This window comes from Molothrus ater, chromosome 15 (genome assembly GCF_012460135.2).
Source record: "Molothrus ater isolate BHLD 08-10-18 breed brown headed cowbird chromosome 15, BPBGC_Mater_1.1, whole genome shotgun sequence".
Classification (NCBI taxonomy): domain Eukaryota; kingdom Metazoa; phylum Chordata; class Aves; order Passeriformes; family Icteridae; genus Molothrus; species Molothrus ater.
The window spans coordinates 15,837,263-15,849,552 of record NC_050492.2 but is presented as its reverse complement, the minus strand read 5'-3'; the positions used below and the strand labels follow the sequence as shown (position 1 = coordinate 15,849,552).

Below are 12,290 nucleotides of genomic sequence, written 5' to 3'. Positions count from 1 at the left end.
TGACCACATGGAGATACCCTTGGTGCTAATTCCAGGGTGTAATTGCAGTTCCCACTGGGCCTGGAGGATTTCTTACACTGCCTCTCTGTCTCCAACACACTCTGCACTTACCTCTGGCACCCCACAGGAAATCTGAGTGTTGGGCAATTTTCCTGTCAGCATTTGAGGTGAAATGAAAGATATTTAATGCTGCTGTGGTCACTGTACCAAAAGAGACCAAGCAGGATGGAGGAGCAGGAAAGAATTTTCAGCTGAGTGAAACCAAAGCAAAGTTTATTCCCTGTTGGGAAGTGCATTTGGAGTCTTGTAGCCAGACCACTGAAAAAAAATAATAACCACAGAAGTGCAAATTTCAGTGACACAAATTTCTGCCTGCAATGTTTCAGTGTCTCTAAAGCAGCACAGGCTGTGATTGGATGTTAAGCAGAGCTGAGCTGCCTCTTGTTGGTGCTTGCAGATGTATCAAAGCCTGTTGGGTCGGATCCACAGCTAATGGAGCTGGCCTGGTGCCTTTGGAGGCAGCGTAATCACCTCGATTACTCATTTCTCTTGTTTGCTTTTAAAAGAGTAGCTCTTGTAAGTCATTTGCAGCAATAAAGCCTCATCTTTCTAATTCAAAATGGAAAGGCTTTTAATTCTTAAGTTACCCAGGGGACACTTTGCTCACCAAGTCCTCACTTTGTTCTCCTATAAAGCACCCACATAATAAGTTTTTAAGGAGAAATGGGTGTACTGAACCATGAATGCAGAAATATTATTTCCTGCCCATGATGGGAGACATAAATGCTGAAATACAGGTGAATTTGTTTCCCTTCTTGAAGGAACAGTCTTCCAAGTGGTTATTTTCTTCAGGCACAAGAGTGCACTGAACAGAGGTGCTGTAATTCATGCAGGCCTGACCTTTGGCAGAAGGTAATTTCACAAAGCAAACGCACCTCAGCTTTTCCCTGGAGCCAGCCTGATCCTTGGCTCTGACATGGTGGTGGTCTTTGGGTGTTTTTGCCTCAGAAATAGCCAAGATTTGGGGAATTTAGATGTTTGCAGCTGTGGGTGCCTCTGGCTGGGGTTGTCTGAGTGGGGAGTGAGCTCTGGAGCTGGGTGTGGAGGGATGTGGCAGGAAAAGGCAGTAGCAGAGCAGGGAACACCACCTGCAGTTCCAGGTGTGTTGCCATGAGCTAATCCCTGAATCCATCCTTGCTCAGGGCTCCCAAAGCTTTCCCTGCACCAAATCCAACATCAGGGAGGCGTGAGAGGGGACGATTTTGCGTCCATGAGACTGTGCAGAGGTTGAGTCTTGGCAGGCAAAGGGCAGGCAAGGAGACAGTTTATTGATGCCTTGATTTATCTTGTGTTCCTGTTAATGCATTTAAAAAGGGCCTGTGATGAACTGAGGCATCCATTGCCATGTCCCACGTGGAGTGACCAGAGGAAATGTCCCAGCCAAGGCTGTGCCAGGGCAGCAGGGAAGGGCTGCACGTCAGGAAGCCTTGGAGAGGATGTTTCTGTCTGCTGCAGTCCCACTAATTGAAAAAACACCTCAAATTAGGGATCTGGAAGGAAGCCTCTTCCAGCATTGCTCAGCTCCTGAAATGGGCTGCCAGGTGTTCTCAGGATGTGGCTTTGGGAAGAAAAGCTCCTTTCTGAGCAGTTCTTGAGTCTCCCCCTTGTTTAATTTGCTCCATTTCTTATGGAGGTAACAGACACAGAATGACTGAATGGCCTGAGCTGGGACCTGAAAGATCACCTAGTTCCAGTGGGAAGGCTTCTGACAATTGAAAAAAAAAGAAAATATTCTTATAGGAGGAGGGGAAAAACACCTTTAAAAACCTGTCTGGTCTGCCAAAATGGCCATGTAGTTATTTGGTGTTCCTAGAAACAACATCACCCCACCTCACTCTACCTGCCTGCTTGATGGAGGAATTTTTATGGCATTAAATAGCAAAAAAGAGAAAGCAAACCCAACAGAGCTTTTTATTTACCTAAATGGAAATTCACTGATATTCATTGCTGAAGCAGCTTTATTTAAAATGGCATTTAGAACTTCCATAAGGAACGGGGGCTTGGAAACAGAGCCATGAATTTTCCATCCAAGGGGTTTGACTTGGCACAGGGAGATGTCACGCAGCCCACAGCTGGCACCAGACACTGTTAAAAAGATCTGAGGCTATTAGTGCCTAAACAGCCACTAGAAATTATATTACATGGTGGAGACTGGCTAATATAATTGAGCCAGCTAGTTATTGTGTGCATAATTTAATTATTTGACAAATTGCTTAGAAACACGGTGTGCTCCTTCCACACTCGTGCTGCTCTCACAGCTTTAGGAGATGCAGAGCAGAGGAATTGCTGCTGCCTATCCTGGAAAAGTGATGTTTCTTTTTAAGATCTGCAGACTTGGAGAGGTTCTCTGGTGTTGTCACGGTGGGCTGGGGTGTGCAGGGATGGGCAGAGCCCAGGGGGACACGGCTGGGAGGGGAATTGGCTCCGAGACAGCCAGTGCTGTTTCAGGTGCACTCTTCTGAGGCTTTTGGATGAATGAGCCTCTCTGCACTCTGTGAGTGTTTTGGGATTGCATTGCTGGGCTCTGACGGCTGAAAGGAACCCATGGACAGTGGAGCAGAGACTCACAGAATGGTTTGGCTTGGAAGGGACCTTAAAAATCACCCAGGGCCACCCCTGCCATGGCAGGGACACCCCCACTGTCCCAGGTGGCTCCCAGCCCTGTCCAGCCTGGCCTTGGGCACTGCCCACCCTCACAGTAAATTTATTTTTCCTAAAATCCAATCTAACCCTACTATGTGTCATTTTGAAGCCATTCCCCCTTGTCCTGTCACTCCAGGCTCTTGTAAAGTCTCTCTCCATCTTCCTTGTAGCTTCTCCAGGTACAAAAAGGCCACAACTGTGTCACCCCAAAGCTTCTCCTGTCCATGTGAACAACCCCAGCTCTCCCAGCTCCATCCCTCTGATCCCCTGGTGCCTCCTCTGGATCTCTCCAGCAGCTCCAGGTCCTGCCTGGGCTGGGGTCTCACCTGAGGGGGCCCAATCCCAGCCCCTTCCTGCTGCCCATGGGGACCAGCCCAGGAGCTGATGGGAGAAGGTCCTGGCCCCCAGGATGATCCCATCCTCATCTGTTCTTATGAGAACTGGGGCCAGATTGGTTTATGGTTATGAAATGTAAGTTAAAGGACCAAAAAATCCCACCCACCTTAGACCTTGATTAAGAAACCTCACAGCGCTAAGGAGTATTTTCCCATAGCCCTGAAAATGTAGAGACATGACTAAGGACATTTTCCTCTTACAAAGCATCTCCTAAACAATTCTTCTTAAGAATCTGGACACCATCTGGAATAAAGCTGTGCTGTAATAATAAAGAACAAATCCTACATCTCCTTGAGCAGTACTAAGCAAATCTGAAGACCCAATTGTGTCACTTTTTTTTGCAGTTAGCCTTCCAAAATTTCAGAGGCGAAGCTGTTGCCAGAAGATCAGCAAAATCAGCAACTTATTACAAAAATATTTTTAACTGTGGGAAGTAAAATGACATTTTTGAAGAAGTGCAGTCAGATCATTTTCACTGCCAGGGTAGATCAGGGTGTCTGGGTGCTGGGCAAGGCACCAATAGTTCTTTGACAGAGTTTGCACAGTAGGGCAGCTCTTCCTGGGGTGACTTTGGGGATAGCTCATCATACCTGCTCCATCTCAGTGTCCTGGCAGCCTGTGGCCCCCTCCCTGCTGACACACCAGAGTTTCCTTGCAATAACAACCTGGATTTGTGTGTTTGCACTTGGATTCCATCCTGGGGTACACAGAGGCCACCAGGCTAGCTGGATTTCCAGGAGCTCCTGATCCTTTAACTGTGCCTTCCAAGTGGAGATGTGATGGTGTCAATCTTCCATCTCATTATCAGCTGAACAAGTTATGGCATGAAGGGGAAAAAATTGCCCTCCTGAATTTTTCATTGTCAAGCATAAATCCTTATAATGGATTCAGGAGTGCATGGATGTGTTTGGATGCCCTTAGATGATTTTGTGATTTTTTTTTCTGCAAGTTAACTGGATTGTCAGGGACTGATGGGTTTTCAGGTGTAATGGAATTGCCATAAACTACAGGAAAAGCTTTGCTACCTCTCCAAGCACAGCTCTTAAGCTCCTCTCTGAAATAACCTTGACAGAATTTCCGCCAGTTTTGTTCATAACAAATTTTGCCTTGTTCTTTGCCTTTCTTCTTCTACAAAGAGAAAAATTAAAACCAAGAGAACTTCTTCAGCTGAATTGCCTATTAAAGGTCAGAAAATTTCCCAATACCCAGCAAGACTGAAGGTATCCTGTAGAACCAGACATGGCAGCAGCAGTGGGATCCTTTCCTGAGAAACTGGAATTTTGTGGAGAGGCTGAGAAGAGTGCAGGAACAAAAACAGGCAGCAGAGCCTTCTGAGATCCCTAATTCACATTACAGCTGTAGAGAGTACGAAAATGGTGCAGAATTTTGTAGGAATTTTTCTGTGATAAATGATTTTTATCTCTTCTCTGGGCCTGGCTGCTTTTCCAGTAGGCAGCAAGACTTTTCTTGGTTGGCATCTTCTCTGCTCTGCTCCTGCTTTAAGTGCATAAGCAGGGAGAAAAGTGTCCAGAGTCAAACACTGATTTACCAAAAATTTAGAAATAAAATTATGCCTGGTATCTAAGAAGTGCCACCCACTCTGAAAGAGGGGAAATTTAGGTTGGATGCTGGCAAGAGATTCTTCCTTGTGAGGGTGGGCAGGCCCTGGCACAGGTGCCCAGAGCAGCTGGGGCTGCCCCTGGATCCCTGGCAGTGCCCAAGGCCAGGACACTGGGCTGGGAGCACCTGGGACAGTGGAAAGTGTCCCTGTCCATGGAATGAGATGATCTTTGAGGTCCCTTCCAAGCCAAGCCATTCCATGATTATATATTATATGAATAAGGATTCAAACTGTAAAAACCTTGCAATGGAAAAAAGCTGTTAAATAAATGCCCTGCTGTTTGGATGTGCCATTGTTCTCTGGTTGCCTTTTAAATAAGGCTTTGTACTGGAGTGAGAGAGGGAAAAAGGGAATTTTTGATGAAAAAGGAGATCCTGGGCAGCTGATAAATCAAAGAGAGCATGGAGGATGCTTCCATGGGCTCCATGAAAGCCAGGTTAGCTGGAACACCACTGCAATTAGGCATCCTCTGCCTGGCACAAAACCTGCTGGCACCTGATCTCCTGCTGCCTGATGAGGATGGATCCTTTTATTCATCACTGCTGTGTGAAAATGCAAAAAATGTTCTTTATCTGTGGGAAAAAGGAGAACCACCCCAAGTGTGCTGCTGTTGATGGGAGCTTGATCCTTCATGGATGTTAAGGGCCTCTCCCACATTTTTTGGAGGATGGGGGGGAATGTTTTGGTGGGGTAATGATGTTCTCTCTTCTCTGTTCCCTCTAAAGGGAACCTTTGGGGAATCATGTGAGATTTTTGAGGAGAGGGCAGGCAAATCCCCCCCTTCTTCCACACACTCGAGCAGTCACATGTGACAGATTCATGCCTGCAGCACTTCCAGGTTTTATCTGCTCGCTAAATTTTATTTCCCCTCTGTGAGTGTTTATATTGCTCAGAGACTGCCAAGGTTCGTGTTAATCATAAAAAAAAAAAGTGGAGGTTTATTAGGTATTGCAGCTCTGTGATTCTTTGGTGTTTGAATGTTAATGAAGCTTTGTATGCTCTGGAATAGTTGGAGAGGTGGATCTTAGCTCTGGCATGCCAGAATATCCGGGGGTGGATTTCTCTTCCCTTTCCTTTGGGTTTTAACATCTTACATGACATTTCATCTGGAGCAATTTTCCACCATTTATCAGCAGGTGTAATATTGTCACAGCAATTCTGTGAGTGCAGGAAAGGCAGGAGGGTGAAAATGGGCTCAGTTACAGCCTGCAGGGAGGGGAGAGCTCAGCACAGGGCCATGATCAACTGGGTGTCAGCACTTGGCCAGAACAGAGGGGAATTTGTTATTTTTAGGGAACTCAGTGGGAGGACAAGAGGAAAGAACCCCTCAAATTGCAGTTCTAATGGTTATTTCCATAGGCTGTGCATGCACGTGGGATTTAGCAGAAGAGCCATGAAGAAACATTTATTCTCACTGCAGACAGCTCAGTTCTTTCTTCTTCTGAAGGCTGAGTTTCAAGCAACATTTATTTTCTCATTGCACATTTAATTTGGGGCACAGTAGCCAGGCTGGAGAGCTGAGCATTCCTTATTTCTGAATTTCTAACCAGGGCTGCCCCTCAGCATTGGCTTTGGTAGAACAAGATGAACATCTTGCTCTAGTGCCTTCAAATTAACCTCAAAGGACACTTGTGCCATTGTCATTGTGGTTTAGTACCTACACTGGAATTAGAGGGAATTCCAGGCCCATCAGGCTCCCCTTTTAAATGAGGAGGACATCATGGACATATGTTCTGCAGGAGAAATGCTCCTCCCCACTGGCCTGCCAGCAGGATTCTGGTGGCTCTTTATGGGGAGGGATCTGTTTTTCCCAGGTTTCCTGTTGGAAAAAGCAGAGTATACTTTATCCAGGAAGTCTCTCTTTGTTACCATACCAAAAGGACTTAATTTTTTTCTTTTTTTTCATGTGTAATACAACTTCTTTTGGGGACACAAATCATGTCAAATTCCATTTGCATCTGCCTTGAATCCAGAGAGCCTTAATCACCATGAAAAGGGACAAAGAGACAGAGTCCCCCAGGCTGGGAACCCAAGGGCTGCCATGAAGCTGCTCTGAAATATTTCTGTCCACCCCTTTGAGGGGGCACTGAGAAGAGGTGGATCCCAAATTTTCTTGGTTGGATTGGTGCAATTCATACAACTGCACTCCTTTAGTGCCAGATCCCTCTGCAGCACTCCAGGACTCCCTAACAGAGTTCTCCCAGGTCCAGCAGTAAATTCTGCTCCCTCGGTTGCTGCCTTTGGCTTAACTGACCCATTTTGCAGCAGATGAGGCCCCAAGGAGAGGTTAATCCAAGCAGGAACATTAAAAGGCAGGTCTGGGCTTCAGTGAACTCTTTGTCCTTGGCAAAGCCTCTTAGCGCCAGTCTCACCTTTTTACCTTTTATTCTAAAATATTCTGATTTAACAATGAATTCAGGAATCTCTCCTGCCAGATAAGTCTCCACAGCTGTCTCTTGCCTGAGGTTTGGGTGTGATGGGGTTTTTTGGAATTATGGGACCAAGAAAGCTTTGGAAAGGGGAGGGTGGGAGTGTTTGACAGCTCCTTGCTCAGTCCTTGAGGAACAGACAGCTGAGCAAAAATCAATGATCAGGGCCCCCATCCAGGCATGGAGCAGGGACAGAAAACTTGCTGTTGGATGAACTATTTAGGAAGGACCTGGGAAAGCTGAGAGAAGGGAGCTCCAGCAAAGGAACAGACAGGGTGACCTGCTGGGCAAGGAGGGCAGGGGGAATATTTGAACCCCAAAGAGGGAATTGTGTCTGGTACCTCCATCATCTGCTCTTGGGCATGCTGTGGGGTTTTGTCAGTATTCAGGATATTTTCCTTTCACACAGAAGGATCCCCTTTCTCCTGCAGGGCACAATTTATCCTGGTGGAGTTGCCCAGGAGGCACAAAGGGATGTGAGCTACAAAGGCCTCATTGCTCCTCCCTGTTCACTGCTCTGCCCCCAGAACAGTGGGATCTGGTCACAGGGCACTTCATCCAACACATCAGACCTGGAATGGGCATTCTGCCTGCTGCAGGGTCCTGCTGGGCCAGAGCTGAGAGCACCAAATACTACAGCAAAATCTATCCATTTGCAATGGGTTAAAGACAGGAATGTTGGAAGTCTGTGGGGGGGATGGGAACGATGTGGGAATCCAGGATATTGGATCCAGCATTCAGTCAATTACCATGCTTAGTTAAGTACTGCACGGTGGAGTGAAGGCTGCAGTCTGTTGGAATGTCTGTTCCTATAAGTCATTTAATTATGAGGTTGCTCATATGCCATTTTAACATATGTACAGTAACATTATCCCTCTTTTCTAGGTCACCATCCTCATAAGCCTGGCTCTTGCATTCCTTGCCTGCATAGTGTTCCTTGTGGTGTACAAAGCCTTCACTTACGACCACAGTTGCCCAGATGGATTTGTTTATAAGGTAAGGAACTTCAGAAGGATGAATGGCCTGAGCTAATGACAGGCTCTAATTGCCTGCATGGTTACAGCCCAGGCTGCTGCTTTTTTTTTTTTTTTTTTTTTTTTATTTTGACCAGGCCAAACAGAACATTTGGCAGGAATGTGTTGAAATGGAAAAAGTGTTCTGGGAAATGTGGACATGCATCTGCCTCCATCAGCTACTGTTACAGTGTAATTGTTGGGATTAGCATTTGGTGAACACTCTAGACAGATGTTCAGCAACAATCCCTCATATTTGTGAATGGATTTATTGCAGCTGGGATCCTGCATTTGCTTCCCACACTCCCAAGTAACTGATGTTTGCTGGCATACATTGTAATGCAAAGCAAACTGCTGCAGTGCTGACACTGTCCTTTGTGAAAGAAATCCAAATTTGCCCAAATAGTTCACTTCTAGGTGCTCTTGAGCTTTTATCAAGAGCAAACCCATGTAACAATTGCTAAAACCCAGTGATTTTGTACTGAATATTCATAGAACTGTTTGCCTGGTCTGCTGAGATTAAAAAAAAAAATTGCAAAATAATTCACTGACTTCTCACTGTGAATAAACTCATAAATTCACAGTAGTCTTGACCACACTGGGGAGAATATGTGAGCTGGAAAATAGAGTAAGAAGTTGGTGTATTAATCATTGTGAATTACTCTCTTAGGTTATATAAAAAGGGAGAATTGGGATTGTTCAGACTGGAAAAGAAAAGGCTTTGGGGTGACCCAATTGTGGCCTCCAGTACCTGAAGGAGCTACAAGAAAGATGGAGAGAGACCCTTTACAAGGGGGGACAAGGGAGAATGGCTTCAAAGTGACAGAGGAGGTTTAGTTGGATATTGGGAAGAAGTCCTTCCTGGAGAGGGTGGGCAGGCCCTGGCACTGGGTGCCCAGAGAAGCTGTGGCTGCCCCTGCATCCCTGGCAGTGCCCAAGGCCAGGTTGGACAGGATTTGGAGCACTCTGGGATAGTGGAAGGTGTCCCTGCCCATGGCAGAGGCTTGGAATGAGATGAGCTTTGAGGCCCCTTCATGGAGTCATGAATTTCAGAATTAAATCCAAACCTGAACCTCTGAAAAGAGCTGCCCCATTGGGCTGTGCCTCCTGCCATTCATTCCCAGCCAGGTGCTCACGCCACAGCTCAGGGGAGCACTCACTAACAGAGAGAGCAGCACAAAGCAGCTTTGCTGCTTCTGCCTGTCTGGGGATGAATTCTGGCCTGGGACCCGCAGGTGAGCAGGGCTGCTCAGCCCAGTCTGCCCAGTTTGGTCCCTCCCTCATTCCACATCCCCGATCTCTGAGATCTGCTGCCATCTGTTGCCAATAGCAACAGGCTTGGAAGGCCAAGCCCGGCTCGGTGCTCTCCAGGGCAGCTGCAGCAGAGTGAGTGCAAACAGGAGCCCTGGGAGCATCACTGGTGCCACCACTGGTGCCATCACCCCATCACTGGTGCTATCACCGGTGCCATCACCCTTTCACCGGTGCCATCACTGGTGCCATCATTGGCGCCATCATTGGCGCCATCATTGGTGTCATCAGTGGTGCCATCACCAGGTGCCATCACCAGTGCCATCACCAGTGCCATCACCGGTGCCATCACTGATGTCATCACCTGGTGTCATCACCGGCCATCACTGGTGCCATCACCCCATCACCAGTGCCATCATTGTTGTCATCACCAGTGCCATCACTGGTGTTATCACCAGTGCCATCAGTGGTGCCATCACCCCATCACTGGTGCCATCACCGCATCACCAGTGCCATCACCGGTGCCATCACCCCATCACTGGTGCCATCACTGATGCCATCATTGGCTCCATCATTTGTGTCATCATTGGTGTCATCAGTGGTGCCATCATTGGTGTCGTCACTGGTGCCATCACCCCATCACCAGTGCCATCATTGGTGTCATCACCAGTGCTATCACTGGTGCCATCACTGGTGCCATCACCCCATCACCGGTGCCATCATTGGTGTCATCACCAGTGCTATCACTGGTGCCATCACTGGTGCCATCACCCCATCACCAGTGCCATCACCAGTGCCATCATTGGTGCCACCACCAGTGCCACCACCGGTGCCATCCCTGTGCTTGTCTCTGTGCTCTCCCCTCCCAGCACAAGCGCTGCATCCCCGCCTCGCTGGACGCCTACTACTCGGCGCAGGATTCCAACTCCCGGGGCCGGTTCTACACCGTCATCAGCCACTACAGCATGGCCAAGCAGACCAGCTCCCGGGCCGTGTCCCCCTGGCTGCCCTCGGGCTCGGCCAGCCACGACAGCAAGGCTGCCAAGACAGAAGGGCATTAAAGGCAACGAGCTGGAGCGGGAGGGCGGGGGGACAACACCTGAGCGTGCCCTGCAGGGCAGGAGGGAATCTGAGCCAAGGGCAGGAGCAGCTTCATGGATATTTTTCTTTTTTTGTGCGTTGTTCTCGTTGATTTGTAACCGAGTTGAGCTCTTGTACAAAGGCATGTTTGATGTTGACTGTACCTTAACGATGTAAAAATATTTTTAAATCATTGCTTAACTATTTGTTAGAAAAATAAATTAAAAAACAAAAAAAGCAAGTTAGGTAAACAGCCAGAGAGGATAAAAGCAGCAAAGAGAATCTCACCAAGTTTTGTCAGTGCTGGAAAGCTGTGACAGAGGCTCCACATGCAGTGAAGGAAGAGCTGGAATCCTTTCAGGAGGGGTAGAGAGAACCTGGTACAGAGACATTGTGGTGCTGTTTGATTGCCAAAGGGGAGATATTTTGCTGTCAGATTGAATCCAGTGTCAGTGTTCATTCACTGACAGAGAAATACAAGCATCCCTTCCTTCCCCAGACATGCTCACGTGCAAACACAAACCCTGCACTCAGCCCCAAGGAAATCCAGAAAGTTCCTGGTGTTCCTAATGAGCCACCAGAGTGCTGCTGGTCCTGGCCAGGCTCTGAGGCTGAAATCCAGGCTGCTGTTGGAGATGGAGCAGGATGGGAGCAGGCAGAGGCTGCTGTAGTGAAATCTTGAATAAACTTTTGAGCACAGGACTCAGAGTCAGGAGTTCAGGACTCTGCTTCCTCTTCTGGCATAGATTCCCTGCATGAGCTTTGGCAATTTCCATGAGGCTTCATCCTTTGGGACCTCTCTCCTGAGGGTCCCCACAACTCAAAGAAATGTCATTATGATCAGAAGAGCATCTCAAAAGTTTGGATAGTATTGAGCCTCTAATTTTCAGCCCCTGATTTTCCCATTAAATGGGATGCTCCTGCTTCCCTCCTCCAGCTCCTTCAGCATTTCTGTCATTCCAGGTCACTAGAGAGAGATAAAAATCAAATCTCTGCTTGCAAACCCAGAGCAGACCCCAAGTTTAATCCAGTCCTGGCCAGAGTAACACATCCTCTCCCCACAAATGGCACCTGAGGTTAGTGCAGGCTGGTGGGATTTAAAAACCCCCAAGGATTCTCTTTTCCCAGAGCTGCAAGAGCAGAGTGCACAGGCAGTGCAAGGCTCACCTTGTCTGAGCTGCTTTTTCAGATTTTTGGCTAGACTGGGATGGAAATTAGGAACTGGCCCCTTCTTCCCTCGCATTGGGCAGTTTTGTCCTCCATGTCAGAGACCCTGGGCAGTGTGTGAGGGCAGAACTCCTCAGTCCTGCAGGCATCATGACAAATAACTGTATAGTGTAGCTAAAACTGTAGTGCCAAACACCATTGTCTGACTCCCTCTCCTCCCTTCCCTTTCCACCTGTAAATTCATTTCTCACTCAAAATGTACAAACCACCCCCTCCACCAACAACCCCAACTCCAGCAAAACCACTGAACAGTTTATAATTTTGTGGTGTATTTTTTGTCAGTAGGTAGCAGAGACTGAAGTATTTTTTGGTGTAATTCTTGAACTTTTCTGACGGGATTAAAATAAAGTTCGATGTGACTGAGAGTGGCTCCCGTGGGTTTTCTTGCAGGTGGTGGGTGGCATTTGTGTGGTGCTGCCAGGCACAGGCTGCTCCTTGTACCAGCCCCAAGGTGACTCTGGATTCAGGAGGCATTTCCAGAGCTTCCCATTTTCCCCTTTTAATGCCTGGATTTTAATCCCTGTGTTCTCACCCATTTCCAATAGGAAAACAGTAATTAAACTGCAGCTC

At 47.5% G+C, this 12,290-nt stretch overlaps 1 protein-coding gene across 1 annotated transcript in view; it reads left to right on the top strand.

Moving 5' to 3' along the window:
• NSG2 (neuronal vesicle trafficking associated 2) overlaps positions 1-12,083 on the top strand; it is a 31,757-nt gene extending 19,674 nt beyond the window's left edge. Inside the window, exons 4-5 of the mRNA XM_036391427.2 lie at positions 8,035-8,145; positions 10,283-12,083. Of these exons, the coding sequence (XP_036247320.1) occupies positions 8,035-8,145; positions 10,283-10,474 (303 nt within the window). The 3' untranslated portion in view covers positions 10,475-12,083. The remainder of the gene's footprint in view (positions 1-8,034; positions 8,146-10,282) is intronic.
• The last annotated feature ends 207 nt before the right edge of the window (positions 12,084-12,290 follow it).